We start from the raw sequence: 21222 nt of genomic DNA, 5'->3' as shown, positions 1-21222 counted from the left end.
CTTCTCTATGGGCAGTGGCTGATTGGTTGACACAGCTGCTTTAGCTGCATGGTTTAATTACAACCCAGCACTTCCACCTAGTAACAATGGGGAAACGCCCTATGCTTCTGTGGTTTTAAAAAAACTATAAATCTGCCGACAGAACCCCCTCCCCTTCCCCTCTTTCCCCTCACCTTCCCCTCCCCTCCCCCCTTGTAGAGGTGTATAGTACATTCACCTTACTTTTTGTTGGCCATTCGGGTCCCTAGCAGGGCCTGAGAACGCAGAGGGGCATGTCCGCAAGGTCACCTGGCGCTGTGTATGGATGTAACGTCCACACACACACAGCACTCGCCGCATAGCTGAGGGGAAGCGCTAAGGATGCCAATCAGGTTCCACCTGAGGCTTTATATCACAGACACTCTCATTTCAGAAAGACTTTTTAACTGGAGAGGCAGTCTGTCGCACTGGGACACCAGAGCGCTGGGCACGTAAGGGTGTAAACAGGCATTTCCAGACAGGAAAAACTATTGTTAGTAGCAAAAGAACTGTTATTTTGTGTGTACCTCTGCTTGTGCTTTGTACTATGTCTTCCAGACCTACCGTAAAGGTACCTAAGGTGTCACCCCCCCCCCCCCCCCCCCCCCCCCAGGTGCTGGGAATACCATTTATGCCTCCATACTGTCTTCCTCTTCGGAGAGATCAGAAATGCAAGCCAGGGTGAGTCATTGGAAGCTAGCGGTGGTGCAACTGCTTCACGCACTTCAGCCCCTGTAGAGGTGACTGAAGATGCATTTTCCTCTGCCTTTCAAGGCTTAGAAGGAAGATTAGCGGCTTTAATCTCATCCTCCATCCAGTGTATAGGAAGCGTCCTAGATCCCCCTCCCCACCTTAGACTCTTTACAGTCAGTGGAGGGTCCAAGAGAATTATGGGGACAGGATGGGGTATTGCCCTCAGATGATCAGGAGGAAAGACATGCGATTATTTCTCTGCGGAGGAAACAATACTTGAAGTTCCCAAGGATTCCTACTTCACAATCTGAAGTACAGAGGCTTGCAAAGATGGTTCGCTCTACTTGCATGCTACCCCTAACAGAGTTAGCTGAAGGGCCGGTCTCTTCCTTGGGTTCTTTGAAGCCTTTACAGCCTTTGCGTGCATTTCCCGTCCACGCATTACTAAAAAAGCTTATTTATACCGAATGGGATCATCCGGATAAGCATTTTTTCCCTTCCAAAGAGACTCGCAAAGCTCTGTCCTATGGAAGAAAAATTTACTAAAAGATGGAAAGTTCCAGCAGTTGACTCTGCGATTTCCCATTTGAAAAAAACAGTGGACAATGCGCTTATGCTTAAAGATCCAACAGATAAGAAGTTGGAAGGTCTGTTAAAATCCTTTTTTTCTTAGCAGGTACTGTTGCTCAGCCTGCAATTGCAGCTATAGGCATCTGTCAGTCCTTAAAGGACCAGTTCACAGATGCTCTGAGGAGCTCCCTGCACAACAAGCACAGGAACTGGCCGAGCTACCTAAAGCATTATGCTTTGCTGTAGATGCTATGAAGGATTCTATTCACCAGGCATCATGCCTTGCGTTTTGTACTTGTACATATGCAAAGGACCCTTTGGTTAAAGGGTTGGTCAGCTGAGACGCCTTGTAAGAACCTTCTAACTAGTTTCCCCTTTAAGGGAGATCGATTATTTGACAATAGTTTGGATAAATACATTCAAACAATTTCCAGCGGACATAGTACTCTTTTGCCAGTCAAAAGAAAATATAAAAGTCTTTCATTTAAACTATTCGGCCTCTGCCATCAGACCAGGCATAAAGGAAGACCTGGGGCTAGAAGTCTTCAAAGCAGAATACAAGACCTCCTTATGAAGAGGCATCTCCCCTCACCAAGGTGGGGGGAAGACTTCTGATGTACTCAGAAGTCTGGCAAAGGGAGATTCAGGACAAATGGACTCTCTCCACAGTGTCTAGAATACAAGCTAGAGCTTTGATAGTTTTCCCCAATCTCGTTTTCTGAGATCAAACGTTCCCAAGAATCCAGGGAAAAGGCAATCCCTGTTGCAAGCATTAGACCGATTATTGGCTCAAGGGGTGATCAGACAGATTCCCAAACAAGAGCAAGGTTTGAGGTTTTACTCAAACCTACTTACGGGGCCAAAGCCAAATGGGGATATCAGACTAAGTCTAGATCTACGTAATCTAAATCGGTTCCTGAAAATCCGCTCCATTTGCGTCAATCAAGTCAGTCGTTTCCATCCTGCAAGGAGAAAAACTTCTGGCGTCCATCGACATCAGAGGTGCATAGCTGCTTGTCCATATATTTCCTCCTCACCAGAGCTTTCTGCGGTTCAAAGTAGAACAGAAGCATTTTCAGTTAATAGCCTTGCCCTTCGGGCTTGCTACAGCATCTCGTGTATTCACTAAGGTATTAGTCCCACCTCTAGTCAGGTTAAGGGCACAGGGCATAACTGTCTTGGCTTACTTAGACAATCTATTGTTAATAGACCAGTCAGTGGCTTGCTTGAAGCAAGGTGTAGCCATCACTAGCAGTTACCTGGCAGTTTTTTTGTTGGATTCTCCACCTAAAGAAACCCTCCTTAAAGCCACTAAGAAGGCTGGAGTATCTGGGCCTGATCATAGACACCCCAGAAAAGGGGTGTTCTTGCCTCTCGCAAGGATCAGCTCCATACAGGAGCTGGTGAGGATGATCAGGTCGAAGAGAAATCCTTCAATTTGCCTTTGCATGAGGTTGTTAGGCAAGATGGTAGCTTCATTCAAAGCAGTTCCCTATGCTAAATTCCATTAGAAACTGAAAGCAGTATTCTGTCTGCTTGGAACAAAACGATTCAAGCTTTGGACTTGCCAATGTGGCTGTCCCCATGAGTGTTCCAAAGCCTCAGTTGGTGGTTACTCTCTTGGAACCTGCTGAAGGGAAAGTCCTTCAGATCAATTATCTGGAAGGTAGTAACGACAGATGCCTGCCTTTCAGGCTGGGAAGTAGGAGCCTTGCCCATCGACATCCTAGAGATTCCGGCAGTATATCTGGCTCTATAAACCTGGACCTCCAGGTTAAAGAATTGTCCTGCCAGGATCCAGTCCGACAATGCCACGGCTGTGGCATATATCAATCACAAGGGGTCACCTAGAGTCTCTCAGCTCAGAGAGAGGTGAACCAGATTCTAACTTGGACAGAAGAGAATGTCCCATGCCTATCGGCAGTTTTCATTCCGGGAGTAGAGAATTGGCAGGTGGACTATCTAAGTCGCCGGCAGTTATTCCCAGGAGAATGGTCTCTTCACCCCAAGGTGTTTCAGGCTGTTTGCCAAAGATGGGGGACTCTGGACGTAGACCTTCTAGCGTCCAGATTCAACACTAAGCTAGTCAACTTTGCAACCAGGACAGGGGACCCACTCGCATACGAAACAGATGCATTGGTGCCCCCGTGGGATCAGTTTTTACTGATCTATGCACTTTTCCCCGATTCAGTTGCTACCTCAAGTTCTTTGCAGGATCAAGTTGGAAAGAAAATCGGTAATACTGGTAGCACCAGCATGGCCCAGAAGGTCATGGTATGCAGAGATCGTAAGGATGGCGGTGGAGGGTCCAGGGCTCTTCCCACTAAGGTCAGACCTGCTATCTCAGGGGCCGATATTCCATCCTACTTTACAAACGCTAAATTTAACAACATTCTGAATAAATGTGGGCTTTCCAGGTCAGTTATCTCTACTTTGATTAATGCTAGGAAGCCAGCTTCTAGAGCTATATATTATAGAGCCTGGAAAGCTTATGTTTCCTGGTGTGAGTCTAAGGGTTGGTACCCTCGGAGATTTATATTAGGCAGAATTCTTACCTTTCTACAATTAAGCGTAGAGATGAAGTTGGCCCTGAGTACTATTAAGGGCCAAGTCTCAGCCTTATCAATTTTTATTTCAAAAACTGCTTGCTATGCATTCTTTAGTCCAGGGTTTCATGCAAGTAGTGGTGTGGATTAATCCGCCAGTTAAATCACTCTTAAGCCCTTCGGACTTATATTTTAGTTTTGTCAGTGCTTAGCCTCATACACACACTCAGATTTTCTGCTTGGAGTTTTTCCTTCAGATTTACCAAAACCATGTAGTGCAAGGGCCTGCCTGATTGCATACAAATTGAAACTCCTAAGGTTTGACCTCATATTATATGGTTTTGGTAAATCTGAAGGAAAAACTCAGCAGAAAAACGGATAGTGTGTATGGGGCTTTACAAAAACAGCCATTCGAACTATTTCAGCATGTTCCCTTAGTCCTTCTGACTAGGAAGCTGATATTTTTGTTTGCTATATCCTCAGCAAGGAGGATTTCAGAATTGGCTGCTCTTTCTTGTAATGAGTCATATTTGATTATTCATGAGGACAGAGTGGTGTTACGCCCTCGTCCAGGTTTTTTGCCAAAAGTGGTTTCAGGCTTTCCTCTGAATGAAGATATTGTCCTGCCAGGGTTTTTTCCCAAGACCTTGTTCCAGGGAAGAAAGGTCACTACATTGTCTTGAGGTAGTGAGAGCAGTGAAAATGTATTTAAGAAAACTGCTCCGATTCGTAACACTGATGTCTTATTTCTTCTGCCGGAGGGTCCTAAGAAGGGACAGGCAGCGTCAAAATCAACTGTCGCTAAGTGCATTTGGCAAGTTATAATTCAAACTTATGATTTAAAGGGAAAGATTCCCCCTTTTCAAGTTAAAGTGCACTCTACCAGAGCGGTTGGTGCTTCTTGGGCAGTGCGTCACCAGGCCTCCAGGTCTCAAATCTGCAAGGCCGCGACTTGGCCTTCAGTACATACATTTGCAAAATTTTATCAAGTGCATGTAAGATGGAATGAGGATATCGCCTTCGGGCACAGTGTGCTGCAGGCAGCAGTATAAGTCCTCTGGTCTGGGGGTTACCCTATATTGCTTGGCTACAAAAACTGAGTGCTCCTGGAAGGAGGAGGGGTTATATAGGGGAGTCAACTTCCTGTATTGGTTGTACCAGTGTCAACACCTGAAGGTAGGCCTATAACCCACCAAGTAATTACTTGAGCCTCTGTGTCCTCTGATGTACTCCAAGAAAAGGATTTTACAGGTAAGCTGTTTTAAAAATCCTATTATCCCATAGTTTGTAGTCGCTATAACTTTTGCACAATCCAATCAATATATGCCTTTTAGGTTGTGTTTTTTTTTTTTTTTTTTTTTTAACAAAAATATATAGCAGAATACATAAATTGAAGAAATTTGATTATTTTACTTTTTTTTTTTTTATTAAAAATGTTTTGTAGCAGAAAGTAAAAGCTATTTGTTAAAATACCAGCAAAAGGCTCCATTCGTGGGAAAAAGGACATAAGCTTTGCTTAGGTACAGCCTGCTTATATTTGGGGGGGGGGGGCCTTCTGGAACTGAAGTGGTTAAAGTCTTTGCAATTTTATGTGGGGATATTATTCAACAGTTTTTGATGCAGCTTTGAAGTTTGAACATCTACCCATTTTTACTTCTGAGACTCAACAAGATGCTCTTTTCATACACAATCATGTTACCGACGTGTCGCCAATTAACCTAATTGCAAAAATGTTCTTACAGCTCTTGCTTGTTAGTACCACTTACTTTGCCAGCTTTTTGTTGCCCTATCCCAACATTTTTGAGACTTGTTGCTGCCATCTATTTCAAAATCCCCTTATTTATTTCTTAAAATTGTATATTTTCTCATTTGTAAATATTTAATATTTTATTTTTTCTGTTGTGAATAAAATATGGGGTTGAAATTTGAATATCATTAGTCTGTTTTTATGTAGATTTTACACCGTGTCAGCTGTTTTGGAGTTGGGGTTATAGATCCCAAAGATAGACAGCATCTCCATAGGAATTAATATGATTTTTCTAGATTTGTTTAGAAGGAATGGGCTGGCTAAGGTTTACACACTCTAGAAGGAGCACAATGGCTAGGGACCCACTGAAGGAAAACCCTATTGGTGCAGCCTGAACTCTAGCTAAAGCCTTAGGCTACATATACACTAGCCTACACTGACTGTAGCGGAGGCAAAACGCGGCAAAAACGCTAATCAAGTGTTTGATGCAATTTGCCTTTCGCGTGGTCAGCGCTCAAAACATACCTCTCCTAAATGCAATTCTTCCACGTTCAGGAGAGGAAGGTTTTAACCTCAACTAAATGCAGCAGCTCTTAAACTCTGCTAAAAGCCTATGTTTAAATGGACACGCAGGCTTTTATGGAGGTTTTTCTAGTTTTCTGATCCTTTAAATGTGCACTTTCATGGTGTTTAGCTATATGCAATGAAGACTTTGCTTGGGAACACCCCTCATAAAGCATAAGATTCACGCTGTGTTATTGTCACTATGTGGACTCACTTTTTCTTTTTTCTTATTGCAGGTACTCTCTGCACTTGACATTCTCCAGCCACCTCACATCGATTATTTTGAAGAAATGTATCCTTTGTAAATGATGAAGGTATTTGTAGTAGAAATGTACAGATTTTATTATTGTATTGTCTTTGTTGCCGTTTTTTACTTTTTTTTTCTTGCAGTTTCTTTAAGATACCTATAACAAATAAATATACCTTAGTACAGTTCTCTTCAGTATAGTGGTATTTAGTAAAGCTGCAGCTCAGGAAGGTAAAATACCCATTTGAAAATTGTTAATCGGCTTTTCTCAGAACAGCTGCCATGTCATTATAGGCATCATTCCTCTTCTGACCAGTGTCAACAGCTATGGTGTTTAGAGAGCTTACTTGAATGAGGACATCCGCTACCTTTCTACTAGAGTTTAATTCTTAAAATGGTTAACACACTGTTACGTTTACACTACCCTCTTGGTTTATTCATGTAATGTGCCCCTGTGTCTATGCCTTATAAAAGTGCTGATCAGCGCTCACCTGACCCGCCGCCTCTCTCTTTTCTCGGCCTGACAGCTGCAGTGGACGGGGCTGAGGATCCCCTGCTGATGTTAGTCAAGAGGGGAGGGGGAGAGAAGCGACGGCTCATATGAGCGCAGTTCGCTGCTCTGAAAACGGTTATATAGCTGCATTTTATTTTTATTATAAGACACTGACACGGGCACATTACATGAATAAACCGAGAGGATAATGTAAATTGAACCCTAATTTCAGCAGCAGGAGACAGATTTGACAGACGGGGAGGGGGGAGGAGAGCTCAGAGGATAGCGGATGATGGAGGCATGTAAACTGACCACAGTGTCAGGGCTCAGCAGCCATGATAAACCATCAGTTTACATAGGGGAGGGCAGAATCAGGCAGGATCAGCCAGGTATTTCAGATGTTAAAGGGAACCAAATGACCCAGCACAAGCACTGTGATATAAAATGCTTTAAAGGAACTGGATCTTTTTTTTTGATTAAAAATGGCTCCATTCTGAGTTTCATTGATGTGAACGAGTACCACTGAAAACAATCTTATTTCCATCGTCATAGATTTTGTGACTCAAGTCGCATCTGAAATTACAGTAGTGTGAATGGAGACTGAGTTGCCGGTTTGTTTCATTTTATTATATCGTGCTATATTATGTTGTATTTAAATTGCACAAAGATTTCATTAAGTCAGAGTTTGTAATTGTTTCAGCATTAGTCTTTATTCACACTGGCACTGTCAAACCTGCATTTCGGTGCATTCAGAGAGCATTTCTAAATGCACGTAATCATTTTCAACTATGCCATTCACACTGCAAGTATAGGTACGGTTAGCCACATTTAGAGAAAATAGAATTCTTTGCATATAGGATGCAATTAGAGCCTCTGAGGGCTGGTTATTATATTATACAGAATTTTTTATAGTGCAAACTGTTTTCTTAGCGCTTTATAGAGAGGGAGACAATACAGTACAATTCAATACAAGAGGGGGTTAGGAGGACCCTGCTCCTGCGAGCTTACATAGAGTCCATCTATGTGGTTCACACCAGACATGCAGTCCAGTGCATTTTTTTTAATCTACATCAAAAATGCACGTACAGGGGTTTGTCCATATATTCAAATGGCACTAGTTCACACCAATGCAATTAGTTCCTGTGCAGTCAACAAAAGTGGAACCTGCTTTTTTTTTTTTTTTGTATGGAACGCAGCAAAACACATGTAAAAGTGTCAAAAGGAAGAAAAACAACTGGAACACATTGAAAATTAATCAAAAACACAAATGTAAACACAGGCATGCAGAACCAACCTTAATTTATCGTAAACGTCACTAAATTTGGCTAAACCTGGTTTAAAGCTCTAAATTTTGAAATAAAATGATCTGTAAGGCCTCAAAGTTGTTGTAATGTCTTCTGCATTTAGAAAGGCTAAACGAAGGAGTGCCGGTGTGCATGAGACTTTATTATGATGCTTATTTAAAGTGGTTTGTAAACCCTTACAACACACTTTGACCTACAGGTAAGCCTAGATTAAGGCTTACCTGTAGGTCCAAGAAATATCTCCTAAACCTATACGGTTTAGGAGATATTTGCCCGAAGACAGGCACTGCTGTCAGCGGCGCGCAGACGCACTGAGCGCGGCATCGTCAACGACGAAGATGCCGTGCGTGCCGGCTCCTGTGCGCATGCACAGGAGTGACGGCTTCGCCGAATGACAGCGGCGGAGCTGCAAGACCCCATCGAGAAGATGGATGCGCCGGACTACAGGGGACAGCGGTGACTTCGCTGGCTCCTGTGTCAGGTAAGTGACACATAATGGGCTACTATGCGATGCATAGTAGTCCATTATGCTTTGCCGTTGCAGGGAATGAAAGAGGAAGTAATCTCATCAGGGTTTACTTCCTCTTTAATGTGTGCTGAGATACTGCATATCTCATGGACTCTAAGAATTCCAAACTGTTGCGTTTTTAAACCCCCTTAAACCCCATACACGCTATCAGATTCTCTGCTGATTTTTTTTTTTCCTTTTAGATTTACCAAAACCATATAATATGTGGTCAAACCTTAGGAGTTTCAATTTATATGCAATCAGGCAGGCCCTTGCACTACATGGTTTTGGTAAATCTGAAGGAAAAAAATCAGAAGAAAATCTGATAGTGTGTATGGGGATTTAGAATAGAATTTACACTTCCCAGATAACCACTTCTGCATTTAGAAAAGCTAAACGAAGGAGTGCCAGTGTGCATGTGGCTTTTAGTATGATAATGTAATGCGACTATCAGAGACTATGTATCACCTGGTCTGTAAATATAAATTCACAGCTTTGTTGCTTTACTGAAATCAAAGTATATCTAAACCCCAAAAACTAAATTTCAAATATTGGAGCATACCAGTCCCTAGAGGAGATGAATGCATTAATTTTTCTTATTTTTCAGTCTTTTTAAAAAAAATAACACACTTGATGTCCTAGGGTGGCTGTGATCACTCATTCTGTGGCAGGAGCAAAGGTTGTCACCCAGCTTTTGCTTTAAGCATGTCTGCCCTTGGTCATTTCCATTACAAGGGGGTGGAGGAGAAGATGAGAAGTTTACAGAAGAAAGAGTACATTGTTTGTTCAGCTCATAGGAAATACAAAGAACATAACATTTCTGGTAAGATTAACAGGTACACTTGGTACTTGCTGAAAATGTTCTTCACTTGAAAGATGAAAACGAATGCCGACAGCATTTATTTTATTTTTTTAATAACTTATTAAAGGATAAAGTTGGCCATACATGGTTTAGTTTTTATTTTTTTATTTTTTTTTTTTTTAGCCACAGATTACTCCATCCACCTTGAATATGTGGAATTCTCCCTGCTGTGTTATTGTATTCTGACAGTGGGAAATCACTCCCCAATCCCCCACCCCCCACTCTCCAATAAAAGCAATGCAAGGCTTTTGGCACTTTCTGGTAATCGCTCCAAGTGGCATGCAATAGCACGCGAGTGCTAAGTCTGCGTCCAGGGCCGATCACTGGTATATGATTGCAGCATGAGTGATTACATGCAAGAGGGTGTGGTTAGCTGTGTGAGCCAGCAGCCTCCCATTGCTTTCAATAGGACTGCATCTCACAGCTAATTGCTGGTGTAACTGCTGTGTGGGTGCACTCACACGTGTGAATGCGCCCTTCATCTCCAAAAGGAGATGATTGCAATGCTAACTGTTAAAAGTGCAGCACAAGCAAAGAGCACAGGATATTATCGGCTCATAACATGGTAGGAGAAAGTGTTTTATTTATTTTTTATTTTTCTATTTTTTTTTGTACTTGTCAGACAGAAATAAAGGAAACTCAATTGTAATATTCAACTCGCCAATAATGAGCAAATAAAATAAGATGATATATAGGGTTTATATACACTTTAATGTGTTACTAAACCCACAACAGTAAACGCAGTGTATCTACAGTAAAGCATGCTTGTTATACTCATTGTGGAATCTAAGGGGTTAATCCTCTGCATTGTGTATAAAGGCTGTTTGTTGCTGTATGCGCAGATCCTACTCTTCTTCCATTGACTCCAAAACAGTCCGGAGAAGACTGAGCCTTTGGAGTCAGGCTGCACATGCTCAGTTTGGTGTGTATTGCTAAAGAGGTTTTTTTTTTTCTTGGGAGAGTGCATGTGATCGGCACAAGGCCAATCAGCGCTGTCCAGACAGTCAAAAAATGTAGAAGAATACGTATATACCTAAAAAATTGTTGTTTTTTTTGTTTGTTTTTTGGGGGGGGGGGGGGTGGGGGTGTATTTATTATAGCAAAAAGTAAAAAATAATGCGTTTTTTCTAAATTGTCATTCTATTTTTGTTTATAGCGCAAAAAATAAAAACAGCAGAGGTGATCAAATACCACCAAAAGAAAGCTCTATTTGTGGGAAAAAACAATGTAAATTTTGTCTGGGAGCCACGTAGCACGACCGCGCAATTGTCAGTTAAAGCGACAGTGCCGAATCACAAAATGTACTCTGGTCTTTGGCCAGCAAAATGGTCCAGGGCTTAAGTGGTTAATTTCTCCCTATAGCCTCTGATCTAAAAAATGTGTTTCCTAGATTTTCCCTTTTTAAAGCTTTTGCAGTTTCCAAAGTGATGTACCTATGCTGGTGTGAAGTTGTTGTTTTTTTTTTTTTTTTTTGTAATTGTAAAATATAGCAATTCTAGAAATGTATTGGATTTAATTTCTATAATGCATACAGTTTCTGTATGGTTGTGTGACATTCTCAAAATTTACATTGTGCAAACAGTTCCAACAGTGTGCCTTGAGGGAGAACATTGTAAGAAGAAAATTACTTTTAATAGTGCATGTGGTACCCGTGCAATACAAAACTGACACAAATCAATTGGGAAAAATTGCTTTATGTTGAAACTGATTCTTTTGATTTGTACTGTATTGTATTCTGGTTTTTAAATGGTGACAGAAAACTCTTTAAATGTGTGTTCTTTGTGAAGGCTTTGATATGCTGTTTTGTTGTATTTTTGTGCCAAATAGAACAAGATTGGTGAGGTTATAAAATCACGGCTCCCCCTGTTGGATCTTGCTGGTATTACTGTATATCTTTTTATATTACAGGCAAATAACACAATTTACGCAGCATTTTACATACTGTACATTCACATCAGATCCTCCCTCAAAGGAACTTACAATCGAAGGTCTCTATCCTTGCATACATGCTCACACATACTAAGGCCAGTTTAGAGAGGAGTCAGTTAAGCTGCCAGCATGTCTTTAGAGTGTGGGGGGAAACCCACAGGGAGAATACGCAAACTCAATGCAGATAGTATCTATTATATTGGCCAATTGCTTACCTACCAATTTTAGTTTAGAGCTTGTTTTAATTTCTTGATGCTCACATGTTCTAATTAATGCCAATCATTGAGCTTCCCCCGTAGCATAGTTCCAGTGTCCTATGGATGAAGCCAATTACTGAAGTAGGTTACCACTACGTTGGTATGTTACCACCACTCCCCCACATGTGCTACTCCCAGCAAAGAGCGATTGTAATTATTATGGTCTATCACCATGTATATTTTGTAGTTTTAATAGTCAAATGACTTTCAGTGGGCAGTCTCATTTGATGCTATGACACTGCTTAGAACTTGGTTAAATGGTTGGTTGTATACAATAAAACCTTGGATCGCGAGTAATGCGGTTTACGATTAATTCGCAGTACAAACTGTTTAAAAAAAAAAAAAATCCTGACTCAGTTTGCGAGCATTGTCTCCCAAGACGAGCTGGAATCAAGCCTCTGGGGTGTGCAGTACCACATTTTGGCCAGAGGTGGGGTGGCACTGGTGATGCTCGGAGACACTTGCAGCCACTCGGTTCCCGAGTGGTCTCCGAGCCTCTTTAGAACGTTTCTGGCCCCCCCGCCACATGCGGTACTGCATAGACAAGCAGTGGCTGTGGAATGTATTTGAGTTTCCAATGATTCCTGTGGGGAAACTTACTTTGATATACAAGCATTTTTCTGCAACGGATTATGCTCGTAATCCAAGGTATTACTGTATACCAATTTTTGGGGGAGCTGTGCTTAGGTGAAAGTGCATGCCAAGACAAAAGGAGAAAAAAAAATATGTTCCATGTTTTGCTACAATACCTGCATGTCTTACGTTCCCTACTTTTAATAGAAAAAAAGTTTTGGCTAGAAATACTTGAATATTTCACCTGCATAAAGGCCATCTTTTTAAATTTACAAACAAGCAAGGTAGACTGATGTGTGGTGTTGTCATGTGAAGTGCATTCAATCAGGGTCATCATTCACGTTTCAGGTATTTTTTCTGCACTTGTAAACCGTGGCTGGTTTAAAAAAATAAATGGTAAGACAATGGCATAATGCATCGCATACTAGCCCATTCTAAAATGCCTTACAACGAAGCCCTCCAGTGCCACTCTGTCAGTGCTGAGAGGGCTGACATCTTCCCCCAGTCTTTCTTCTGGGTTAGCGTGCTCCAGCTGTGTAATTGGCTGGAGCCACAATGAGGTCATGCGCAGGGACCCCCCCTTTAAAGGTCTGGCAAGGTATGCCGACACTTTAGGGCACATGTGTCGATGATGTCACTAGTTGTACCCAGGATGAATATCTCTTAAACAGTGTTTGTTTAGGAGATTTAATTTACCTACAGGTAAGCCTTATTATAGGCTTACCTGTAGCTAAAAAGCAGAAAGAGGTAGAATTGAAGGCAATTTTTTTAATTTTGTATAAATTATATCCCATTTATTATTATTATATTGCACCCAAAGGTGGAAGTTCCACTTTAAAGACTCCCGGCCCCCTGACATGTAATTTTTTTTACCTAGTTTTGACAGGTACCCAGCTCCCACTTCCGCTCGGGCGGTCTAGGCAACCAGAACGGAAGTTCTCATCTCCCCCTCCCTCCCTGCAATCTTCTAGGATGTCACAGGTCCCAGAAGATTGCCTGGCCATTCAAGACGCGACTCGTACATGCGCAGTGCACAACCGGCTGTAAAGCCGCAAGCTGTCACAGCTGGGTACCCTTACTAGTAATGCCGGGAGAGTCGGGGGAGAGGACCAAAGCGAGAGCGTTAAGCCAGCAGCTACACTTTTTGTAGCTGCTGACTTTTAATAAACACAGAATCGTCTGGAACTCCGCTTTAAGAAAATATTATAACCCGTCAGTTTTTTTTTTTTTTTTTTTGCTGTCTGTATCCCATTAGGGAAATATGCTGTCCTATAGTGACAACAGCTAGTGGGGCAATCCCTCCAAATTTAGAGACTAATATTGCTTCCGGGGGAGGGTGTACCAAATTTTTACTGTTCTAAGAGTAAAGAACTCTTTGAAATCCAGGGTTTCTCTACATGGCTCTATCTTCCATGAGTATCGACCGGCCATAGAAAAGAGCGTGGCAGTGTTGGGTTTGTGCAGTAGGTATAGAGCCTGGCTGGGAAGTTGTCCTTAAAGTAGAACTAAGGCCCCATGTACACGGGACGCTGAGACAGAGTCCTCTGAACTTTTTTTTTGACACCTTGAAACCTGCGTTTAAAATGCCCGTTTAGTCGCGTTTGCACGTGTTTGCGGCTAAAAGCGTTTATTAAAATTACCTCATTTAAGACCCCCCCCCCCCCCCAAGCTCAAAAAACACTGTAGTTAACTATTTCAGCCATTTTGACCAGAGTGAGTAGCAGCAGCAGAGAGAACAGTTGTCTATTTGTATTTGCCTCTATTTCTGTGCTTTTTTTTTTGTGTGATGGATCCCATAATGAGCATATGTGAGGAAATGGTCCTGACATTGCTCTTGATGAGGCTAGAACGACTTAGAAAATTGCGTGAGAGGTCCAGAGTCAGAGTTCGTCACTATTGGACCCATTCTTTGATTGCGCAGGGAATGTCGGCAGGATATTTTGTAAACATGTACGTACAGCTGCGTACCTACCCCGACACATTTTTATATTTCACACGCATGTCCATTGCCACATTTGGCCTTCTACTTGAAAAAGTACGACTATACATGGGCTATATATGGTCTATGAATCATCACAAGTAATTAAAAAGTTTTTTTAACTATATTTATTTGTGTTTTTTCATTGTTTTCCATCATATTTTTATCTTTTCAGGCCTAAAATATAGGGCACCTTTAAAAACGCTTATAAACGAAAATGCGCTTAGCCGCCTTTGGCGTCTGAAAAGTGGAAATCTTCTGCGTCTGTACCCATTTTTTTGCTCCCAAAGAAATGCTGTTAAACGCAACTGCAAAAAAAAGCAGTAAACGAGACTGTACATGGTCACATAGGATAACATTGAATGAATTCAGGGGCAGTTGAAAAGAGCGTCTAACTGCCTCTGAACGCACGTTTAACAGCGCCCTGTGTACATGGGGCCTAAAGGGGGGAGGGGGGACAGGTTTTGCATTTTGAATAGAGTAAGGCAGTTTTATTGCCTATTGGATCAATTTCCCTTCACTTCCTGTCCAATAGCCAAACAGGAAGTGAAAGGAAATCTCTGGTTGTCACCAGAACTAGTGCATCCTTTGGAAGATTTATTACTGTTTGGAAGACCACCCAAAATTTGGAATTTTCTTTCACTTTCACTTTTGGTGATAACTGTAAACAGGACAAATAGAATGGGTGAATCTTACTTATAGGGGGCACAGGCCACAATGTAAAAACCTGACAGGTGTTCTAGTCAGTCTCCACTCTATCCAAAACTAAAAATGTTTTGCCTTTAGTTATACTTTAGGTCCAAGTTTCTAGTATATTTTCTGTCAGCGAAAAACATCCTTTGCTTTAGGTATTTTTTTTTTTTTTTTTTTTTTTTTTTATCATAGTCAAATATTTTCCATTTAAAACTTTTTTTGATGGTTTTTTTTTTTTTTTTGTTTTTTTTTTTTCAAAAAACTGCAGTGGTTTTATAGAAGCTTGGTTATGGGGAACAGCAGCAGATTGAGGTCCTATCTGTAGAAACGATTGCAAATCATTACTTTTTAGTACCACAGCTCTATAGAAAAGAATAATTATGGGTTTTATAATTATTGGTTGAGAGTGTGGCATTTGATTGTGCATTTCTCAAATATGGCACATTAAGGAGCATCTGAAACATGGGCAATGTAATATGTTTTATATTGATGTGGTAATGAATAAATGAAACTTATTCTTATAACACTAAGCATTCGTAGACAGGAACATGCTCAATGTTTTTATTGTATTTTGTAATTGGGTGAGTAAAAATCATGTGTACCAATATTCTAATTTTGTTTTTGATAACGGCCTTTAGATTCTGTGGCTTGTGTTCTTTTGCAGAAAATTGGAAGCCATATGAGAGAATAGAGTGGATGTTTCCTGTGTGTTAGATAAAAGAATTGATCTCTTCCCAGGCATGGGAAGATTTTCGTAAGCAACATGTATTATTTAGGCATCACTTGTGGCACCCTGTAGATTTTGTCCTGAGTGACAAAAGGCAATTCTGAGCAGCAGAAATTTCTGGTATTGTACAATTGAAATCTATGTTTGGTTAATGATCTTTGCCCTTTTCTTTAGGAAAGGGATAAAACAACAATCTGTGTTGTTTCTGCTCTTCATGCTTGGCAGAGAATCTACCCATACCTTTTGGGTGGAGGAGTGGGAAGTGCAGGTGGCATGGTTGCTATTTTTTTTGTACATTTTTGTTTTATTTTTAATATGAAGGCTTTAATAATACAGCAAAAAACACAGTAATACCCAACTTCTCAGGCATATACAGAACAATCTGTAATAGTCTAGTAAAGACAATATTGCATGTGTACATATTATCTTAGCAGTCAAAAAAAGCACATGATAAAAACAGAAGTCGATAACATGCCTTTGATGAAATCCTTCAGGTTTTTCCTGTTTTAAAGGCTTTCTTTTTTAATCTAGATTTGTCTAATTTGTTTTTTTTAAAGGCTTGTCGTCGGGTTCCCATTTGTAGTTGTCATATGTTTTAAGAATTTTGTGACATTCTATTGAGATCTTACCAATTTTAAGTGAAATGTCTCAAGTGATCACATGACCAATTTTCTTTATATTCTCCTGCCACAAATCAACAGTTAATACAAATGCTGGATAGCTGCAAGCTGCCCTTTTCATGGTTTATTGCTTTCTGTACATGGACTGTGTATTGGGTAACTCCCAGGCAATGAAATGAGGTTGACCTCTAAAGAGGTAGTGTTAAACATACCTAAAAGCAACTAACAATATTTTAAATTGTCCTTTCTTGTAAAATATCCATTATCCTTTTTTTATTTTTTTATTGTAGTTTTTTTACATATGAATGTCAAAATACAGTGATCGCTGCCGGCAGCGCTTGTTGAATAATAAAAAAAATTTACTGAAAAATTTAAAATCGAACTCTTTAAATTTGGTTTGTTAGACAGGACAGTGAAGTGAGCTTTATAAATTGTAAATACTATCCAATTTATTTCCCTGTTTAAAGCTGAACTAAAGCCTCTGTATGAGCTGCAGTTGCCATGGTGCTGCACATGTGATCAATTATGACACCAGCCATTTGTTGGCTTGACAGTTCAATTGAGAACACAAGCAACTGTGACAGTTATCATTCACCTTGAATGGCTTAATGTACACAGGACGATTTAAAACCTCCCCTGAACAATTTAACTTGACATATGGTAAACGATATTTAAAAACTTCTGTTTTGCCACATTTACATGCCGCGTTTAGTTGTGTTTAGGAGTGTTTAAAAATATATATATTTTTTTCAAGTAGTCAAAAATGTATCTCAATTAAAAACGCCTGTAAGAGCCCTTTCACACCGAGGGCGTTTTGCAGGCGCTATAGTGTTAGAAATAGCGCCTGCAATCTGCCCTCAAACTGCTGCACCATTCATTCCAGTGTGAAAGCCCCAAGGGCTTTCACACCGGAGCGGTGCGCTGGCAGGACGTCAGGAAAAGTCCTGCCAGCAGCTTCTTTGGAGAGGTGAAGGAGTGGTGTGCTTACCGCTCCTCAACCACTGTATTACCGCCGGCAAAACGTTGCTATTGCGGCGTATTGCGGGCGGTTTTAACACTTTCTCGGCTGCTAGCGGGGGGTAAAAGCAAAATGCGATGCAAATCCGATGGTAAAACACCGCCAAAAATAGCGTAGTTTTACCGCCGACGCTATAGGCTCGGTGGTGTGAAAGGGGTCTAAACAAAATGTGGCTGAGCGCGAGTTACTACATTTACACGCTGTTACAGGCATTTGGCAAAAAATCTTTCTAAACTCAACTGCCTAGAAATGACTATAAATGATCCTGTGTACATTTACTGATAAGATAATATAGAGGAGAGTTCAGGGACAGCTGAAAAAAAACAACCAACTGCTCCTAAATGTCTGTTTTACCAGCAACAGTGTACTTGAAGCCTAAAACTGTTATGGAGAAACTATTACATCTCTTGTCCCAGGGAGTAGTTGTGCCAGTACTGCAAGGACAGGTTCAAAAGATTCTATTCAAACTTGTTCATGATAATGGACCCGACAGGGGTTTTCTTTCACCTGGACTTAAAGTCCCTGAAGAAATACCTTCAAATTCCAAAATTTGGCATAGAATCTGCAAGATCAGGTATTAATTTTCTGAGGAGAATACTTGGCATTTGTAGACATCCAAGATATCTACTTGCATATTCCCATTTTTATCCACCTCATCAGAGCTTTCTACGCTTTGCAGTAGAAGACCATCACTTTGAGTTTGTCACACTACCATTTAGCTTATCGTCTTCTCCCAAAGGTTCATGAAAAAAAAACCTGCTTTCTCAGAACTCCCACTCGGGATTGAAATCAATCTGATGTCATAGGGAAGCCTGGATGTAAATATCCCAGCCTTCAGAGTCAACAAGACTCTGTGGCCCAGACCAAGGATCTTCCAGCACTGAAATATAATTCTCTGGTCTCATTTCTGGCTAATCTATGCCTTTCCTCCTGTGCAAATTCTGCTTGCCTGCTCCACAAAATAGAAGAAGAAACTAACAACTCTAAATGCACTCAAAGTAGCTGAGTGATGTCAGGGGTGTGTCGCTTCTTCTTTTCTGCATCTTTATAGTGTGGATGAGCTCCTTGGACGGACACCCTATCAGATTTGCAGTGGAAGAGGCTTGGAGTAGTAACTCCTGAATAACTCTGACATCAAGCCTCTGTTCAGCTTTGTAAGGCTGCCAACTAGTCCTCTGTTCTTAACTTTTCAACATTTTACCATGTAGCAATCTTTTGCGGATGCAGTTTGTGGTCCCGCAGTTTTTGCAGCCGATCTCTGAAGTTTGGTAACCCTTGTTGTAGGGCCCGTTAAGTGTTTTTGGTTGCATTGTAGTTGCCCACCCTTCTCATTCATTGCTTGAGAACATCTCAAGGTCTATCAATATTAAGCCTATATCCTGTACTGTACAATTAAAATGTTGACTTACCTGTACATTTTTATCTTGGATTATAGTATAGCACACAGGCCATCCTTTTAATTCCTGTTTAATACTGCATTGCTTTCTACAAAACTGAGGACTCATGGAGTAGGGTTATAGAGGGGATGTCCTCCAAAAACTGAAGGTACAATCATATAACCCAGTGTTTATTAATATTTAGCCTGTGTTCAGGTCTTTACTCCAAGATATGTCAAAATTCCTCTTTTTGATGTACTTGCAAACATAATTTGTCAAGTCTCTGTTGGTGTTATGGAATGTAATGAGATTTCTCCTATGAATGCTTTAGAAGGAGAGTTGCATCTAAGTAGAGGATTGTTCAAATATAATATTACATTCAGAATATTTGTGTGCTCTGATCCCCATTGAGGTTATTTTGTAATATCTGATGAGCTGTAGAACTGACAGGACAGAAGAGGGTATGAAGCTGATCAATTTTTTTTTTTTCTGAAGGTGGGAAGTTACTTAAAGTGGTTATAAAGGCAGAAGTTTTTTTTTCTCTTAATGCAGTGCAGCAGCCCCTCTAATATAGTGTCTTGGCTGCCGGGACACAACCCCCCACCTTATTGGCTGAGACAGCTGTGCGGCACCATTGGCTCCCACTGCTGTCAAAGTCAGTAGGCCAATGTTGAGAGAAAAGGGCTGGGCCACAGTTCCCTGTCTGGATGGACAAGGGGCTGTGGCTTTGGTGCCGCCATAGCAAGCTGCTTGCTGTGGGGTCACTCAACAGGAGGGAGGCTTTACAATAGCTTTAAGTAGCTGCAAGTGTTTGAGTCATAAGGTGACTAAACAAATCTCTAAGCCCTTGTACACACGGTCGAACATTCCAACAACCAAATGTCCGAAACTGGTGTTGCATACACACGGTCAGACAAAGTTGTTCATAACGTGATGACGTTATTTAGTTACGACGGGACTACGTTCAGGCTAGTAGCCAATAGCTTTGGTCTAGGAATTTGATCTGAGCATGCGTGGCACTTTGTCCGATCAGAATTCTCTACAAACATGTTGTGGGAAAATTTTATAGCCCAGCTCTAAATCTTTGTCTGTCGAATATTCAGACGGAAACAGTCAGATGGAGCCCACACACAGTCGGATTATCCGACAACACGGTCCGGTCAGACATTTTCCGTCGCATTGTATGATCGTGTGTACAAGGGCTAACAATGAACCTAACCTATTTAACCTATTTAACATATTTAGATGTTCACTTTATAGGAAACCTGTGCTGCGAAAAGCACGGAAGCTGGCATTGCTAAGTTCTTCTGAAATTGTTAGATAGTTGGCTTTCATCCTGCCTTCAATATTTTGAGATACTGACCTCAAATAGGCGCCTAAATATGAATGTTGCATGTGTAGCGCTGATCACTCAACAGCTGGAAATCCTAGATTTAACTGTACTGAGCCAGTGAGAGCTCCCTCTTAAAGAAAACCTTCAACTCTCAATCACAAAAACACTGAGGAGAGCATGCTTGTAAAAATGTCCCCTCCATAAAGCTTAAAAAAAAAAATACACTATATTTTTCCTTTACACACGATAAGGCAAGCAATAAGCAACACAGACTGGTCCAGGGCCTATCCCAGCCTGTCATTGGACAACCAAGGAGCAGCAGCACACTGCTGAGGTTGTTTCTGCCTGCCTCATCTATAAGAATATTCATTGTATTACGCTGGCCACACTGTGCAGAACAGGTTTCTATTGGTCCTTACCTCTCTGGCTCCTCTCTCTCTGCTATATTTTTGCCAGTTTAAAAAACATTTAAAAGCTGCTATGAATACTCAAATGTATACTGTCTTGCAGTTTAATAAGGCCTCTTCCTCCCCCTTTTAACACGGCTAATTGTGTTTTAATATTGGGCTATTAAAGCTGTATGCGTAAATACTAATATAATTTCGAGAGACATTTTTTGATATAAAAACAGATTTGTAAAGTGAAATCTCCATCTGTGAATTAATGGTACATGAAACTAACACCATTAAAATATAATTTACTTGGGAAGTGCATCATGAAAGACCTTTGAAATTCTGATGTAACCATGCTTTTTCTAAGCTAGGTCACTGCACGTGTAATATTTGTACATATTTGCATTAGAAAAGAATTCAGCAGATGAGTTGGTTTCCTGGATCTGGCTGTTCCTTGTGCATTTGCCTACATCTGGGTAGCAAATGACATATGAAGTGTGTACAGCTGTACAAATATGTCGTCTGCATGAATTGTGGGACAAGCAGCACTGAGCACGATAGTCATGTAGACACAACAATATGTGAACAGTACCTGTAATAAATAAACATGGCTTTTAAAAGTTATGCATTATAGCCAAAAGCTTTGCCAAAAAATATTGGGACGCCTGCCTTTTACACGCATATGAACTTTAATGGCATCCCAGTCTTAGTCCGTAGGGTTTCACTATTGAGTTGGCCCACCTTTTGCAGCTATAACAGATTCAACTCTTCTGG

General features: G+C 40.9%; 1 protein-coding gene across 2 annotated transcripts in view; it reads left to right on the top strand.

The window, feature by feature from the left end:
- NLK (nemo like kinase) overlaps positions 1 to 21222 on the top strand; it is a 321229-nt gene that overhangs the window by 167617 nt on the left and 132390 nt on the right. For both annotated transcript variants that reach the window (XM_077480512.1, XM_077480513.1), the window contains exon 3: positions 6375 to 6430. In XM_077480512.1, coding sequence (XP_077336638.1) covers positions 6375 to 6430 — 56 coding nt within the window. The remainder of the gene's footprint in view (positions 1 to 6374; positions 6431 to 21222) is intronic.

The sequence above is a fragment of the Lithobates pipiens genome, unplaced genomic scaffold (assembly GCF_037356315.1).
Source record: "Lithobates pipiens isolate NorthernLeopardFrog02 unplaced genomic scaffold, aLitPip1_a1.2 Scaffold_16, whole genome shotgun sequence".
Lineage (NCBI taxonomy): Eukaryota > Metazoa > Chordata > Amphibia > Anura > Ranidae > Lithobates > Lithobates pipiens.
The sequence above is the reverse complement of the archived record's forward strand: the minus strand, read 5'-3'. Positions and strand labels throughout refer to the sequence as shown.